Source organism: Tamandua tetradactyla, chromosome 13 (genome assembly GCF_023851605.1).
Source record: "Tamandua tetradactyla isolate mTamTet1 chromosome 13, mTamTet1.pri, whole genome shotgun sequence".
NCBI lineage: Eukaryota > Metazoa > Chordata > Mammalia > Pilosa > Myrmecophagidae > Tamandua > Tamandua tetradactyla.
The window spans coordinates 53,744,285-53,763,197 of record NC_135339.1 but is presented as its reverse complement, the minus strand read 5'-3'; the positions used below and the strand labels follow the sequence as shown (position 1 = coordinate 53,763,197).

The 18,913-nt window shown below is 34.5% G+C and overlaps 1 protein-coding gene across 5 annotated transcripts in view; it reads left to right on the top strand.

Annotated features, from left to right (window-relative positions):
* The window catches only part of HECTD2 (HECT domain E3 ubiquitin protein ligase 2), a 163,540-nt gene extending 147,949 nt beyond the window's left edge, over nucleotides 1-15,591 (top strand). For all 5 annotated transcript variants that reach the window (XM_077125459.1, XM_077125455.1, XM_077125456.1 and 2 more), the window contains 6 exons: nucleotides 2,923-2,997; nucleotides 3,499-3,586; nucleotides 3,673-3,779; nucleotides 5,167-5,282; nucleotides 6,216-6,359; nucleotides 13,162-15,591. In XM_077125459.1, the coding sequence (XP_076981574.1) occupies nucleotides 2,923-2,997; nucleotides 3,499-3,586; nucleotides 3,673-3,779; nucleotides 5,167-5,282; nucleotides 6,216-6,359; nucleotides 13,162-13,282 (651 nt within the window). In that variant the 3' untranslated portion in view covers nucleotides 13,283-15,591. The remainder of the gene's footprint in view (nucleotides 1-2,922; nucleotides 2,998-3,498; nucleotides 3,587-3,672; nucleotides 3,780-5,166; nucleotides 5,283-6,215; nucleotides 6,360-13,161) is intronic.
* The last annotated feature ends 3,322 nt before the right edge of the window (nucleotides 15,592-18,913 follow it).

The window sequence follows — 18,913 nt, the reverse complement described above, 5'->3', positions numbered from 1 at the left end:
GCTTTGAACTGTGCCTATATACGATAGCAAACAGTCATGAATGTTGTGTGTATTCTGACTGCTCCACTAACCAGCCATTCCCATCTCTCTCCCTCTCTTCAAGTCTCCCTTTTCCCGAGACATAACAATATTGAAATTAGGCCAATTAATAACCCTGCAATGGCCTATAAGCTTTCAAGTGAAAGAAAGTCTCACGTCTCTCACTTTAAATCAAAAGCTAGAAATGATTAAGCTGTGACGAAAGCATCTCAAAAGATAGACTGAAAGCTAGGACTTTTTTTTTTAACTTTTTAAATTGTATAATGTAACATATATACAATGCAAAGGAACAAAAAAGCAATAGTTTTCAAAGTATTCTTCAACAAGTAGTTACAGGACAGATCCCAAAGTTTGTCATGGGCTACCATTCCATCCTCTCAGATTTTTCCTTCTAGCTGCTCTAGAATATAGGAGGCTAGAAGGAATAAAAATGTTTTTATTATCACAACCAACCATTTTTTCCTCTTTTTTTGTGAAAAATAACATACATACAAAAAAGCAATAAATTTCAAAGCACAGTACAACAATTAGTTGTACAATAGATTTCAGAGTTTGGTATGGGTTACAACTCTACAATTTTAGGTTTTTACTAGCTTCTCTAAGATACTGGAGACTAAAAGAAATATCAGTTTTACAATTCAGCAATCATATTTGTTTATTAAGCCCTCTGTTCTCTGTATAACTCCACCATCACCTTTGATAGAAAGCTAGAACTTTTGTGCCAAACAGTTCACCAAGGGGTGAATGCAAAGGAAAAGTTCTTGAAGGAAATTAGAAGTGCTATTCCAGTGCACACACGAATGATAAAAAAGTGAAACAGCCTAATTGCTGATATTGAGAAAATTTTAGTGGTCTGAATAGAAAATCAAACCACCCATAACATTCCCTTAAGACAAAGCTTAATCCAGAGCAAGGCCCTAACTATTCCAATCTCTGAAGGCTGAGAGAGATGAGGAAGATGCAAAAGAAAAGCTTGAAGCTAGCAGAGTTTGGTTCATAAGCTTTATAGGAAGAAGTTATTTCCATAACATCAAAGTGCAAGGTGAAGCAACAAATGCTCATGTAGCAGCAGCAGGTTCTCCAGAAGATCTAGCTGTGATAATTGATAAAGGTGACTATACTAAACAGGTTTTCAGTGTAGATGAAACAGCCTTCTATTGGAAGAAGATGCCATCTAAGCCTGAAGGCCTGTGAACAGCTAGAGAGGAGAACTCAGCACCGGCTTTAGACCTTCAAAGAATAGGTTGACTCTTGTTGGCAGTTGGTGAGTTAAGTTAATGCCAATTTGCCCTTCCAAAAATCCTAGGGCCCTTAAAAATTGCTAAACATACTCTGCCTGGGCTCTGTAAATTGAACAACAAAGCTTGGATGACAGCACATCTGTTTACAACATGGATTACTGAATATTTTAAGCCCACTGTTGCAATGTATTGCTCAGAGAAAAGATTCCTTTCAAAATATTACTGCTCACTGGAAATACACCTGGTGAACCAAGAGCCCTGATATCTCAAGATATATGATAGGAATGCCAGCTAAAGAACACGGATTCTGCAGCCCATGGATCAAGTAGTCATTTTGGCTTTCAAGTCTTATTAGTTAAGAAATACATTTCATAAGGTTATAGCTGCCGTAGATAGTGATTCCGCTGATGGACCTGAGCAAAATCCATTGACAGCATTCTGGAAAGGTTTCGCCGTTCTAGTTGCCATTAAGAATATTCTTGACTCATGGAATGTCAAAATATCAACGTGAACAGGAGTTTGCAAGTTGATTTCAACCTTCATGGGTGACTTTGAGGGGTTCTAGACTTCAGTGGAGGAAATAACTATGAATTGCGGTGGAAACAGCAAGAGAAGTAGAATTAGAAGTGGAGCCTAAAGATGTGACTAAATTGTTGCAATCTCATGATGAAATTCTAATAGATAAGGAGTTCCTTCTTATGGATGAGCAAAGAAAGTGGTTTCTTGAGAAGGAAATCAACACTCCTGGTGAAGAATCTGAATATTGTTGCGGTGACAACAAAGAATTTAGAATATTGTATAAACTTAGCTGATAAAGCAGCAACAGGGTTTGAGAGGATTCACGCCAATTTTGAAAGAAGTTCTACTGTAGGTAAATGCTATCAAACAGTATTGCATGTTGCAGAGAAATCTTTTGTGAAAGAAAGAATCACTCAATGTGGCAAACGTAATGATTGTCTTATCCTAAGAAATTGCCCCAGTTACCCAAATATTAGTGACCACCACCATCATCAGTCAGCAGCCTTCCACATAGAGGCAAGACCTTTCACCAGCAAGATTATGACTCAGTGAAGGCTCAGATGATGGTTAGCATTTTTTAGAAATAAAATCTTTTTAATTAAGGTATGTACAGGGTATTTTTGGACATAATGCTGTTCACACTTAATAGACTGCAGTATAATATAAACTTAGGATGTGCACTGGAAAACCAATAAATTCATATGACTTGCTTCATTGCAATATTTGCTTTATTGTGGTGACCTGGTACCAAGCACACAATATTCCCAAGTATGCCTGTATACTACAAATTCATAAACAATAATGTAACAGCAATGAATTATGATAAAACTTCATAAGCAATATGTCTAGCTTACAGCTTAAGAATATACCCCAGAATTATTCTCATCAAATTGAACTGGTTATTTTCCTCGTACATGATCCAAAATAAATTTTTCCAAGCCTCTTAGACAGTAGGTGTCATTAACAAGTTTTTTGTGCTCTAAAAAACACATCTCAAAAATTATTTTTTTTAAGTCTGAAGGAATTTGTCTTCTCTTTTACTCACATGTAAGTGAACTATAGTAACTCTGCTTAAATATTTTACGTAATATTTTATTTAAAAAGACAACATTTATTTTTACAGGAGTTGGCCCATGGATTAAGTGAACTCTTATCATATGAAGGCAATGTTGAAGAAGATTTCTACTCAACATTCCAGGTATTATTAAGGGCAAATAGCTTTTTGTTAAACATGTATTTCATTTAAATTTTGCCATTTGTTACTAAACACCCACCTTTAGAAAGTATGAATCAGGGTTAATAGACATGTACAACCCTGTATTAAGTTAGGAGCAGACACTTAACAAGTCAGACCAAATCTCTCTTTTCTACCCCCCTAACAATAATTGGGATATGGAAATTAACAATGATCCTCATAGTCCAAAGACTTGAGTATTACCTAAGTGACCATGCAGGTTTTGTGGACAGCGGTAAAATATCTAGCTCGTATTTAACAGATGGTTTTAAAATGCCTAATGCTTTCATGACACCTAATTTTTAATACAAATATCACAAGTGCTTAGCCTTTTTGTAATTTGAGTATTTAGAAGGCGGGAAAAAACTTGTTCTGCTTACATTTTAAATTTTGCAAACCTACTCAGTAAAGCCTGTTATTATGTCAACTATACCAACAATATGATTTGATGCCATCTCCCATCAGGTTTTTCAAGAAGAATTTGGAATAATTAAATCCTATAACTTAAAGCCAGGTGGTGATAAAATTACAGTTACCAATCAAAATAGGAAAGGTAAGTTAGACAAAATTTTTAAATAAAAATTCATTAGTGTTCGCCATTCACGTTTTTACTATTTAACATGTAATATTGCATTCTAGAATATGTACAGCTTTATATTGACTTCCTTCTCAACAAATCCATCTATAAGCAATTTGCTGCCTTTTATTATGGATTTCATAGTGTGTGTGCTTCAAATGCCCTGATGGTGAGTTTGAAACCTTAAATTATTCTTTCAAATAGACTTTATAATACTATAATATTTGACAGATAATTCCCTAAATATTTTAGTGACGAGTTTTTAAATAGAAAATGTGTTCTACTTTGTTAAAATAAGCTAGAAATGAAGCCAGTTCTGCCATTTCGGCCTTAATTCCTTAGGAATTAAGGTAGGGAGGAGGTGGGAGGAGACCAATGAAACTCAGTTTTTCTCCCCTTCTGCTATAGAACCCTATATATTTTCTTTCTTTATGTCTTTTACAGCTTAAATAATTTTCTTTCAAGCACAGTAGTAGTATGCTTTAGTAACATTCTTATTACTGAAAGACACAGTCCATAGCTCAAAGGCAAAATCCCAACTTCTTACTGATTTGGTCAATGCACTTGTACCTGCTTCCTGTTTCTTCAGTTTCTCTCAGCAACTCCAGGTTGCATTCTACCCAAATAAAATTGTTTGTTTCCAAAGAAATGAAATAGTTTTTTTCCAAAGAAACTTGGCAGTCTCAAGTTGTTTTACTTCTCTTACATTCTTGATATGAGTCAGTTGCTATGTAGAATACCATGTAGGAAAGACATTATCATAAGATATGAACATAGTTTTCTGCAGAACTGGTGCTCTTCACTCCAGCTTCCCAGGGCACGCTCCATCATATCTTCTGTATATCCCTTCAGTTTTATTATGAGGGTTTTGTAGTAAGGTCTTTCATTTGAATTGTTTTTCACAGGAAAGAGAAATGCACTATAGAGGTTACTTTGGGACAGGAGAAAATCTACTTATATTCTTTCTAGCTTGTTTCAGAGTAACCTTTGCTGCATGATTGTAATTGAACAGAACTTTGGGAAAAAAGCATTTTGTTGGGTTAAATTTGAGTTTTGTCTGTGACACAGTAGGAGTTGTAGAGGTGGAGGGAGAGAAGATAAAAATTACATGGTATAACTTGGTCTAGCCTATGTGTGTGAAAGAACAAGTAAGCAGCACAAGACAGACTGTAGCCAAGTACACAGACTTTTTAACAGTGTACACAGGAGGTGTTGTTGGATGTCAAAAGTAGGCAGGCAGATTAGTAGATGCTAGATTAGCTAAGAAACCTTCAAACTGCATTGTGAGGAAGAATTATAATAGTCATCTGCTTGTTTTTCTGGCAAACTGCTAATTACCATTTGCAAAAGATGAACTTAATGGAATGAACTTTCAGAAGGAAAAGTATCTTGCCTAAGTAGGAAAAATATAAATGGAGAAGATTTTTCTTCCCTCCAAAATGGTTTGATATACCATAAGAGAAGTCATAAATTTTGTGATTTGATTTAATGAAAATAGTTTGTTTCTTTTTTTATCATCATTTTAAATTACCGTTTTGATAAATAATTATTGGCAGCTGCTTCGTTCAGAAGAGGTTGAAATTCTGGTCTGTGGAAGTCCTGAACTGGATATGCATGCCCTACAGAGAAGTACTCAGTATGATGGCTATGCAAAAACTGACTTAACTATAAGGTAATCTCTTTATACTTCCAGTAGTAGGGTTGCAGAAGAGGGATAAAAGAGAACGTGGGTTCATTTATTTGTATAACTTAGTCTTTGAATCTAGTAAGTTAGCTGAAATATTGTAGAGAACCACAGTTTTATTTTATCTCTAAGAGATAATGTGATGAGAATATTAAATGTGAAACCAATTATCCCTTTGAGAGAAAGTGATATAAATAAGTTTACACAAAAGTAGAGATTGGATTTTTTAAGTGACTTTGGCCTAGAATTCAGGGATGCTGTAATTATAAATAGCATTTTAATAGCACTGCATTGAAAAAATAGGTCTTGTAAATTATAAAGGAGAAAAATGACTTTTGTACTCTCCACCCTTGGACTACTTTTATAATTTTATAATAATGCTGTTTTATAGTAATGTTCGTCAAAAATCTAATTCACATATATGTTCTTCCATAAATTAGAACAGTTTTATGACACAACTACAAGGTGTTAATAATAGAGTGGTATATGGAAAAAAAAACACTCCTAATGCTAACTGTGAACCATAGTTAATAGTTATATGTTAATATTCTTCCTTTAGTTGTAACAAAGGTACTACACCAAAGCTAAGTGTCAATATTAGGGGTGAATAAAGGACATGGAGTTCTTCTTTTTGGAGTTATGAAAATGTTCTGAAATTGATTGTGGCAAAGAAAGCACAGCTCTGTAACTATACCAAGGGCCATTGATTATGACACTTTGCTTGGATTGTGTGGTATATGAATAAAACTTTTTTCTAAAATCTAATTCACATATAGAAACTTGTCATTCTTTAAGTTCACATTAAGGGTATTATGTATGTTTAAAATTTTCTAGGGAAAATTTTTCCTTAGAGCCTACTTTATTCTAGTTTGCAAGATTTTGTTAAGACATTTCATATAAATTTTCGTTGGTGTTCTCTAGATACTTTTGGGATGTTGTGCTTGGATTTCCTCTTGATCTTCAAAAGAAGTTGCTACATTTTACTACGGGAAGTGACAGAGTACCTGTAGGTGGGATGGCTGATTTGAACTTTAAAATCTCAAAGAATGAAACTTCTACTAACTGGTAAATTTCTAGATTGTCATTTTATATTTTATTTGTAAGTTTTGCTAATAATAATACATTTGAAATCAGGCGGTGCATTCAGTCTGAAGTAATTTTCACATAGAAAAATCTTGAAAGTAAGTAAACATGACATTGAAATGAGAATAGTTATGGCTTTAAGTTCTCTATTATTAATTTATTTCCTGTTTTTTTTAACTTTTTATCTTGAAATACTTTAAAACCTACAGGACAGTGAAAAAAATAATACGGTTCACATACCGAGAACTCCAATTATACCTATCTCCCCAGATACCCAGAACCACCAATTTTAACATTTTGCCACATTTAATGTATCATTTTATCTATTTATCTATTTGTCTTTCAGTCCGTCTTCTCTGTGTCAATCTGTCTATCTCTTTATCAGTCCATTTTATGAACCCTTGAGTGTAGGCCATATACCCCATGCTCACTGAACACATAATACTGCCATATTCATTTCCTAGGAGCAAGAATATTCACTTATGTAATCCCCATAAGTACAGTTATCAAGTTCAAGAAATTTAACATTGATATAAAGCTTATAACCTATATTTCAGTTTTTTTCTATGACCCAAAAATATCCTTTTTGCCTCCATTATTATATCCTGTTAAGCTTCACATACTGCCTTTAACTGTCATTATCTCTTTAGTTGCTCATTCTGTTTTTTTAATTGTGGAAATATATATATACAGCATATTCCCACCACTCCCAAGCATATCATTCAGCAGGATTACTAATTTTTATGCTCTTACAGTACCCATACCACCTTCCATTACTAAAAGTTTTCCATATCCTCAAACAGAAACCCTATACCCATTATTATTAACTCCCTCCTATCCCTGTCACCTGCACCTGTCAGCCTGTGAATTTGCATATTCTGTGCTATTTCCTTTGTATTTACCATGGAGTTTAAATTTAACATCCTAAATCTACAACACTCTCACTTGCTTAGATACCAATATAATTTCAGTAGTTGATACCAACTATGTTCCTATACCCCTCTGACCCCTACCTTTGTGTAGTTCTTATCACAGATTTCATGTTTGCACATTGTGAGTCCCAAAGCACTGATTAATCATTACATTTTTTGCAGTTGCACTTTAGATCCTGTAAGAAGTAAAAAGTAAAGTTACAAACCAAAAATATAATAATATTGCATTTATATTTACCCATGTCATTACCCTTACTGGAGGTCTTTATTTCTTTATGTATCTTCAGTCAATTGTCTATTGTCCTTTCCTCTGAACAGGCCGAACTCCCTTTAGCATCTCTTATAGGGCAAAACCAGTTGTGACAAACATCCTCAACTTTTGTTTATTGGGAATGTCTTAATCTCTTATTCATTTTTATTTATTTATTTATTTATTTTGTATTATGGAAGGCTCATGGTCCAGGAATCTCATTCATTTTTGAAAGACAGTTTTGCCAAATACAGAATTCTTGGCTGGCAATTTTTTACTTTGATCAGTTTAAATAGGTCATCCCTTTGCTATTTTGCTTCCATGATTTCCAATGAGAAATTGACGCTTAATCTTAGAGGTTCCCTAATATGTGACTCAAATGCGGCTTTTGGTATTCTCTCTTTATCTCTGGCATTCAGTAGTTTGAATATAATATGCTGCATTGTGGGCCTGTGTGGATTTATCCTGTTTGCAGTTTGTAGAGTAACTCAGATGAGTATATGGATATCTTTTGTTGAATTTGGGAAATTTTGAGCCATTATTTATTTAAATATCCTCTCTGATCCTTTTCTCTTCTCCTTCTAAGAGTCCCACAGTTCATATATTGGTGTGCTTGATGGTATCCCACAGGTTCCTTAAGCACTGTTCATTTTATTCATTCTTCTTTCTGCTCCTTTAAGTGGATGATTACAATTGTCTTATCTTCAAATTCATAGATTCTTTTTTCTGCCAGCTGCAATCTGCCTTTGAACCCCTTTAGGGAATTTTAAATTTCTATTACTGTAGTCTTCAGCTCTGTTGGGTTCCTTTTCATAATTTCCATCTCTCTATTGCTTTTTTCTTTGTGATTATCTGTCATTGTCCTGATTTCCTTTAGTTTTTTGTTCATATTTTTCTTTCACTATTTGAGGATTTTTAGGACCATTTTCTCAAAGTCTTTATCGGGTATGTTCTAGGTCTGGTTCTCCTCATTGATGCTTTCTAATGCTTTCATCTTCCCCTTTGCCTGGGCCATCACTTCCTGTTTTGGCAAAACTGAAGGGAGAAATAAGCATCTCTTCAATAACAGTTGTAGACTTCAATACACCACTCTTATTAATAGATAGAACATATAGATAAAGGATCAATAAAGAAAGAGAGAACTTGAATAATATAATAAATGAACTATACCAAACAGACGTATACTGAACATTGCACCCTAAATAGTGGGGTATACATTTTTCTCATGTACTCATAGATCTTTCTCCAGAATAGACCACTGTTAAGTTACAAAACAACTCTCAATTAATTTGAAAAGATTGAAATCATGTAAACCACTTTTTCTGATCATAATTGAATGAAGCGGGAAGTCAATTTGGAAAATTCACAAATATATGGAAGTTAAATAACACACTGTTTAAACATTCGGTGGGTCAAAGAAGAAATTGCAAGAAAAAAATCAGTGAATATATCAAGATGTATGAAAAAAAGAAACACAATGTATCAAAACTTACGGGCACAGCAGAGGATGTGTATACTGAGAGAGAAATTTATAGCCCTTAATGCCTACATTATAAAAGCAGAAAGAGTTCAAATCAAAGACCTAACCGTACACCTGGAGGAACCAGAAAAAGAACAGCAAACTAACCCCAAAGCAAGCAGAAGGAAAGAAATACAAAGATGGTAGCAGAAATAAGTGAAATTGAGGATCAAAAAACAATCGAGAATTAACAAAAACCAAAAGTTTGTTCTTTGAGAAGATCAATAAAATTGGAAAACCCTTAGCTAGTCTGACAAAGAAAAAAAGAACATGAAAATTAGTAAAATGAGAAATGAGAGGGGTGACATTACAGCTGAGCCCACAGAAATAAAAAGAATCATAAGAGAATATTATGAACAAATGTATGCCAATAAATTAGACAACCTAGATAAAATGGATAAATTCCTAGAAATACACGGACAGCCCACACTGACTCTAGAAGATAGAAGACCTCAATAGACTAATTACAAGTAAAGAGATTGATTCAGTCATCAAAAACCTCCCAAGAGGGTGGGCCACGGTGGCTCAAATGGCCAAGTTCTCACCTGCCATGCCAGAGACCCAGGTTCAATTCCTGGTGCCTGCCCATGTGAAAAAACAAAGAACAAAAAAAAAAACCTCCCAAGAATAGTCTCTTCAACAAAGGCTGCTGGGAGAACTGGATATCCATATCCAAAAGAAGGAAAAGCCCAGGACCAGAGAGCTTCACAGGTGAATCTTATCAGTCATACCAAGAAGAATTAAATGCCAACCCTGTTCAAAGTCTTCCAAGAAGTTGAAGAGGAAGAAACAGTACCTAATTCATTCTGGGAGGCCAACATTATCCTAATACCAAAGCCAGATAAAGATACTACAAGAAAAGAAAATTATAGACCAATTTCTCTAATAATACAGATACAGAAATCCTCAGCAAAATACTTCCAAATCGAATCTGACCACGCATTAAAAGAATTATACACCATGATCAAGTGGGTTTTATCTCAGGAATGCAATGTGTTGGGATACAAGGTCAAAATGCAAAACTCAGTAGTGTTTCTGTACACCAGTAATGAGCAGTCTGAGGAGGAAATCAAGGAAAAAAATACAGTTCTGACAGCAACTAAAAGAATCAAATATCTAAGAATAACTTTAACCAAGGATGTAAAGAACTTGTATACAGAAAACTACAAAACATTGCTGAAAGAATTCAAAGACTTAAATAAATAGAAGGACGCTCCATTTCATGGATGGGAAGACTAAGTATTGATAAGATGTGAATTCTGTCCAAATTGATGTATTGATTCAATGCAATCCCAATCAGTATTCCAACAGCCTATTTTGCAGAAATGGAAAAGTCAGTTGTCAAATTTATTTGGAAGGGTAAGGGGCTCCAAGTAGCCCAAAACATTTTGATAAAGAAGAATAAAGTTGGAAGGCTCATACTTCCTGACATTAAAGCATATTACAAAACTGCAGTGGTCAAAACAGTATGGTACTGGTATAAAGCTAGATATACTGACCAGTGGAAACAAATTGAGAGTTCAGAAATAGACCCTCACATCTATGGCCAATTGATATTTGACAAGACTGCCAATTTAACTCAACTGGGAAAGAATAGTCTCTTCAACAAACGCTGGTGGGAGAACAGGATATCCGTATTCAAAAGGATGAGAGAGGAACCCTACTTCATACCTTCTATAAAAATTAACTCAAAATGGATCAAAGACCTAAATATAAGAAGCCGGACTGTAAAATTCCCAGAAGAAAATGTAGGGAAGCATTTTCAAGATCACAGGATGCTTCTTGGTACGCAATAGTTTCTTAAACTTTACCCCCAAAGCTTAAGCAACAAAAGAAAAAATAGATCAATGGGACCTCCACAAAATTAAAAGCTTTTGTGCTTCAAAATACTTTGTCAAGAAAGTGAAAAGGTAAACCTACTCAATGGGAGAAAATATTTGGAAACCAAATATCCAAGTAGGGTTTAATATTCAAAATATATAAAGAAATCCTACAGCTCCATAATAAAAAGGCAAACAACCCCATTTAAAAATAGGTAAAAGATTTGAATAGACATCTCTCCAAAGAGAAAATACAAATGGCTAAAAAGCCCATGAAAAAAAATGCTCACTGTCACTAGCTATTAGGGAAATGCAAATTAAAACCACAATAATATTTTTGCCCACCTACCGGAGTGACCATTATTTAAAAAACAGAAAACTGCAAGTGTTACAAAGCATGTGGAGAAATAGGAACACTCATTCAATGCTGGTGGGAATGTAAAGTGGTGCAGCCACTGTGAAAGACAGTTTGGCTGTTTCTCAGGAAGCTACATATAGAATTGCCGTATGTTCCAGCAATCCCAATACTGGGTATATACCTAGGAAAATTGAAAGCAGGGATGCAAGCAGTAATTTGCACACCAGTGTTCATGGCAGCATTAATCACAATTGCCAAAAAATGGAAGCAATCCAAGTATCCATCAAGCAATGAATGAATAAACAAAAATATATATATGTGTATATATATATGTGTGTGTGTGTGTGTATATATATATACAAGATGGAATAGTATTCAGCTATAAGAAGGATGCATACAACCATGTGGGTGAACCTTGAGGATATTATGTTGAATGTAATAAGCCAGAACCAAAAGGCCAAATATTGTATGTTCTCATTATTATCAACTAGTTACAATAAGCAAGTTCACAGAACTAGTATCTAGAGTATGAGCTATCAGGAAATTGACTGGGTTTAGAGAATGGAAAGTTGATGCTTAACTTGTACAGACTTTCTGTTTAGGCTGATGATAAAGCTTTGGAAATGGTGGTGATGGTAGCACATTATTGTTATCAACAGCACTGAACTATATAGGTGAATGTGGTTAAAAGAGGAAATTTTTGTATATATATATGTATATAACTAGAATAAAAATTAAAAGATAAAACATAGTACTGTACAACACAATGAACCCTGTTGTAGATTATGGACTATAATTAATAATACAAGTGTATGAATGGTTTTTCATGGGCTATACTATAACAAATGTATGATATAAATACTAATACGTGGTAATAAAGTGGTATGTGGAAAAAATACACCTAAAGTAAATAATGGATGACAGAACTATTTTAATAATCTTTCATCAGTTGTAACAAAGGCAACTACTGTTAAAAAAAAATAGTACAGGGCGGGCCGCGGTGGCTCAGCGGGCAAGAGTGCTTGCCTGCCATGCCGGAGGACCCCGGTTCGATCCCGGCCCCAGCCCATGTAAAACAAACAAACAAACAAAATATAATAAAACAAGAAAATGTTTAAAGATGTTTCCCTTTCTTCCTCCCTTCCTTCCTTCTCTCTGTCTTTCCTTCCCTTCCTTCCTTCTCTCTGTCTTTCCTTCCCTTCCTCCCTCTCTCTTTAAAAAAAAAAAAAAAAAAAAAAAAAAAAATAGTACAATTATTTTTTTTTAAGTGCTATCATTGATAGTAACAGTTGTTCCACACAATTGCATGGTGTTGGTGGTGTGGTGTATATGGAAATCCTGTGTTTTATGCCTGATTGTTTTATAAACTCACAACTTCTCAAATTTAAAAAAAAAGTGTGAGTATCAAGTATTCCAGAAATGTTCTTTTTACTATTTCTTGACAGTCAAGACAAAATAGTAGTGACAGTTATATTATCTACTCCTCTGCTAACTGTTTTATGTAGATGTTCATTAATCTTTTACACTATCCAACTGATAGTTTACCTGTTATATTGGTGAGGAAACTGAGATTTGAGACATTAAGCAATTAGAGCAAGGGCCCACAGTAATAGAGGAAGCAGTATTCCAAACCATTCTTGTCTGACTCCAAAAAATGCCTTTAGAGTGAAAGTTTCATGAGAACAGGACACTGACTGTCTTGTCTGTAAACATAGCCCCAGTGTCTAGAATGATGCCAGATATATAGTAGTACTCAAATATTTGTGCAATAAAGGATTGTATGAATGATTTCTTAGCATAGTAAAATAGATTTTTATATGTGTATCCTGGTATTTTAAAAGATTGTTTAATGGCCATTTTGTATGGTTTGAAGATTTAGTGTCTTAAAAAAATTATTTTCTGTAGGTTACCTGTGGCCCATACCTGCTTCAATCAACTTTGCCTTCCCCCCTACAAGAGCAAAAAAGACCTGAAACAGAAATTGATCATTGGAATTTCAAATTCAGAAGGTTTTGGACTTGAATAACCTTAGAAGACTTGAAATATAATATTTTATATGTAGCATTCACTTCCCTCTTACTGTGCCTTTAACCTTTTGTGTTTCTGTCTCAAGCACCTTGATAAAGCTCTCCAACTTTAAAATAATGACTTTTTAAAAATCAAACATGAAATATGTTCAATGCAGGCATGATTTTCTAAAAACATAGAAATTTCTTGATCGGGAATATACCAGATGGCAAAGACAGATATGGGTCCAATCCCTCTTTTTTATAGCACTTTATCATTCTCCACAAGTAGTTTGTCACAGGTGTTCCACTGGGAAAGCAGAGTGCAGTGAGGAATGCATTTATGACATAGTTGAACCCAGTGGCAGATTGTGTGTTGCTAGCACACAGTAGCAAAGCAGATAGCTACATTATCATTAATATAAGGCATGGTGCCATATTTTCATATAGAGGTAAACAGTACAATTGCAAATGCAATTTACAGGGTTTTTGATATACTGGTTTTGGTCCTATAAGATTCTTTTCAACTGTTGCTGAAAAGCATGTAAATAACTACATAACCTGAGAATAATGGGATTTTGATAGTGCCATTTATTGCTAAAGATTTATTTTTACAAAGTAAATTCAGGGTTTTAGATGTGTATACAGCTTTTACAAATCAATAAAGATGATTGTACAAGAGTGTAACTATTTTCAGATTAATTGGATTCAAGGTTATATTCTTTTAAATATTATTAGTCTGCATGCTCATTGGCAGTAAACTAGTTACTTTGAGTACAGTACTCTGTAATATTTGTATAATCATTTCTTCTTAAGGATCAGGATATTAGAAAATAAATCAGATCTAACTAATCATTGTTTAATTAAGTCAATTATAAGCACAAGAGAAAAGAACTGTTTATATATATACATATATATATATATATATATATATATATATATATATATATATATATATATATATATATATATATATATATTGATATATAAGGCTTGTTTCTAACATTTTGATCACAGGTTGTCCTGAAACATTTTTGGAAAATTTTTGGAAAAGGTAAGATACAGTATTTGACAAAAGTGAATACAGTAATAGCATTTGTGTTAAAATGATGTAGCTTGGTGTAAAAATGGAGTTCATCGTTTTAGCCAAATGTTTGTTTCTCACTGGATTCTGATTATAGTAAATTCAGGAGTACTTTTTTGAGTGTTCTAATAAAATAGCATGTGAAAAGAAACTACATTTTAAGTCAGATAGCAAATGGGTTTTTTTTAATTTACAGAAAATGAAGCAGTTTTATTAGCATGTTACAAATGTTTCCAAATCAAGACTTCTGATTTATACTTTGATAGCCTTCCTTCAGAAAACTCTGAAGCTATATTTGCAATAATAATGATGCCAGCATTTAGTACCAGCCTATGGTTCGCATGCAAATAAATATCTTTCAATTTTTTTTCTGAGTTGGCTATTTCTTGTTGACATGCTTCCTGTACCCAACCAGCAAAATTCTTCAAGGGTGGAGGAACTAATCTGCAATTCTGAATCCAATCTATATCTCTTTGAGAAAAAAGAGTTTCTTAGTTTTACTATTTTCTTTCAGCAGTAGTAACTGTGCTTTTTCATTTTCGTATACTCTTTAAAGGGTTCTTCTTAAAAATCTTGAAGCATTAAAGGGGCATATGGTTTTGCTTTGTTTTTGCTCTTTTTTTAATCCATGCAAATAAAACTGCTTCTCTCTTATAGTGCTTGAACTAGAAAGTAAGATGCTTAATATAGGTTACTACTAACTAAATAAGCACAAAAGAATTATGTATAAGAAACCAGATTTAAGTGTTTTAAATAAAATGTAAACAGTTTTTATTTGGTAGAGATGACTCATGGAAAAAAAATGTGTTGGCTTGGTCTGCATGTTTAATGATGTGCTTGTATATTGATAGCTATATCACTTTTTAAAATAAGAAATACACAAACAAGCCAAATATAAGTCCATCAATAACTGGAAAATTTTTGTTGTCTATTGTTATTAAGTTGAAATTTGTAACCATTTACAACTAAATTACACATTGCCTTTATTTATTTATGTTCTTTGGTTTTTGGTTTACGGTGTAATAATACCTCATTTTTAAAAAAACTACTGTTGTATTTTGTTAAACAGCCTAGGAAATTCATGTGGTTACTTTTTTATATAATCTGTTAATGAATTCTGATTTTTGTATCTGCCACAGTGAATTAAAGCATTGCACAGTACTTATCAGTATTTACAAAATGTTTTGTCCTTTTTAAATCTTTGCTTAACTTTATTTTTGTCTGTATGAACAGAAATTTTTAAGTCCCTCTTTTTGAACAAATCTATATTGTATTAAGTTAATTTCTGGATAAAATTTTTCAGTTATTAAAGTTACATAGTCAATCAGGCTTCAGTTCAGTTTTTGAATGCTAGGCCATAATTAAAACCATAAGATTAAAATATCTTATATAAATGCAACTATTCTTTGCATTATATTGACTTAAATTTAGTGCTTAGGAAAATGGCTGACACATATAGCATCCAAAGATGTGTTATTATTGACACGTAAATAGAACTAACTTAGCATAATTTTCTGTGTGAAATGTTGCATTCCCAATATCTAGGTGATCATATGGTAGATATTCTAACTAATGAATGTATAATATGAGTATAGTCCATCCAAAAGGGAAATAAGTATGATATTTCATTGGCTATAGTAGACAACTTCAGCTCTTAAAGTATTCCTCTCTAAAACTATTAGTTTGGCTTTTTTCATCTTTTTTTTGTCTCTCATATTGACCCAGCTGCTCTCTTCTTCCTTGGGTTAGATAAGCTCTAAATCCTTCACAGCCAATTGGCCTCCTTGACTGTAGACTTCCTCTTCTTCATTTTTCCTAAAGTCCCTAACAGTTAATCTTTATAATAAAGTTCTGTTTTCATCGTGTACCCCTCTACCAAGTATCTAAGGTGTTTCTAGTGCATATCTGACCAGAGTTTGCACAAGTTCCAGTTTTGCTTTGCATAACTTATCTTTATTCCCAATACCAAATTCCAAAAGAATAACACCTTTACTGTCTCCTCAACTCACCCTGCTCAGTATTGCCTTCTGAGGTGCTCTTCCCACTCTTCTCCAACCAACCAACTCCTCTCTATCTATCCCAACTCAGCTAAGTTCTTCTGCCCTCCCCGACCTCCCCAGACCAGAATTCTCTCTCCCTTAGCAAATGTTGTCCTGAATCATCATCACCCCTTGTCAACAAAAAAAGCTAGCTAGAAGTCATACCTCCCTCTTTTTTCACATCCATAACACCTTATCTTCACTTCTCAGAAGGCAGAGTGTTTTCAAACTAGTGCATGGTTAAATGTGTGCCTACTAGCACCTTGAGAAAAGAGCTCGTTCCTGTGTTCCCACCTAACCCCTAGCACATTGCTGGTCAGTAAACAAATTAAAATCCTACCTGACTTGTTAATTTGGCTGAGCAGGTGAAATTCCCACCAAATCAATGGAGTGAACCAGAGTCCTGCATGGGTAAGTAGTTTTGTCTTTAATTCATAGCTTTTTGCCCTGACTCACACAAACTCCCTCTCACTCTGAAAATCAAAACTTCAGTATATCAGCCTTAGGGAAATGCCTTCTGAACTCCTACCTGCCACCATGTTCTCATCAGTCTGGGTCTGCCTTTTTACTCCAACATACAGCCATGACCTGCCCACCTCCAATTACCAAGTGACTCCACCAAGTCAAACAAAACCAGAGAGTGAAGTATTGCATTGTACACTAACTGAAAAGGAGGGGGGAAAGCAGGTTACAAAATAGCTCTATGGTACAATCCAAATTTTGAATATGTGTGTATATGCTCTGAAAGATTATATCATACTGTGTTAACAGTAGTTATCACTAGATTATCATGATTCTTTATTCATTTTGCTTGTTTGTGCTTTATAATTTTTTTGCAATGAGCATTATGTAATAAGAAAAAGATTTTTTTGTTTAAATATTTAAATCCCCTATCCAGTAACCTATACATTTATAGAATATTAATTGATTGAGCAGAGGTGAGTATTTATTGCTCACCTATGGCATGAAACATTTTATGTATACTATTTCAGTTTAATTTAATCCTCACAACAGCCATATAAAATGGATATTATTTTCCTCACATTACAGGTAAGGAAAACTCAGAGAGGACTTTGCCCAAGATCATGCAAGGTATCAAAAACCAAGCCAGAATTTGAACTCAGATCTGTCTGACTCAAAATATGATTTTCCATTCCACATCCTCCTCTTACCCCACAAGCTTTCCAGAAACTCCCAAGGTGAACTATTCTGCTGGAAATAAAACACTTGTATAGGGCAAACAGATCTTGTTCTTTGCCAACCTCAGCAGAGGAAAATCTGTAGAACTTATTTTTTTTTTTTAACATGGGCAGGCACCAGGAATCGAACCCAGGTCCTCTGGCATGGCAGGCGAGCATTCTTGCCTGCTGAGCCACCGTGGCCTGCCCTAGAACTGGATTTTGAATCCCAGCTCTGAGTTATGCTGAACCTAGATTTAAATCTTCCTCTATCATGTACTAGTTATATAACCATTGATAAACAATAATGTCTCTGACTTTCAATTTCCTCTCTGTCTTGTCTGTCTATCTACCTGCCTACCTACCTACCTATCTATGAAGTGTTGAGAAAATTGAATGATTCCATGCTCCTGTTCCTATACTCCAAACTCAACCTACATAAGGCTTTTGATCCTCCTTTGCACATAGGGAGCTTTAGAATGAGAACTTGCTATCTTTCCATACTCTGACCAAAGAGTCAGAAGTCACTTGTAACTGCCCCAAAGGGTCAGAAATCACTTGTCGTTGATGAGAGCCTGGTAGCATTGGGCCACATTTCTCTGGAATATGAATCTTCAAGAAAAGAGCTTCAAGAAAAGCTCTCCGGGCCTTGTTCTTCTCTCTAATTCTCTGGGAATCTCTGGCCTTTTTGAACGTAAGCATAGTGGGCACTTGAGCTTCCAATCACCCTGAGCACCTGGCCCTCTGTTCTCTAGCTTCTCCATTTGCATCTGAAAAGGTAAGTGAGTATCCTGTGGAGCTCGGGGTCCAGTGGTTTAGTCAAGGTAGACTAAGCTAGAGTAACAGATCCCCAAAATGCAGTGGCTTTGTAAAATAGAAGTTCACTTCTAATTCATTTAACAGTTCTGTAAAGATGCTCAAGTCAGGGGGCAATTATCATCCTTGTGATCCCCAGACTACTTCCATCTTGTGGCTCCACCATCCCCTAGCGGCATGACTGACATCTGTACCCTCTGGGCTAAAGGAGAATAAGCTTGACAAATCCACCCAGAAAGTTTGCATGGGCCAGACCCAAAAAGAGCACACAGGATCCTTTTGTGGTTCATATAAAAAAATTTAAAAAATTTAAAAAAATAAAATAAAAATAAAAAAATTAAAAAAAGAGCACACACTGATTGTTCACATTACATTAGACAAAGCATAGTCACACAGAGGTGTAGGCTGGCTTCTTGGGAATCAATATTTATTAGGAATCAATACCTGTCACTGTTTGAAACTGTATGTACCCCCAGAAAATTATCTTCTTAAAGATAATCCATTCCTGTGGGTATAAACCTATTGCAAGTAGGA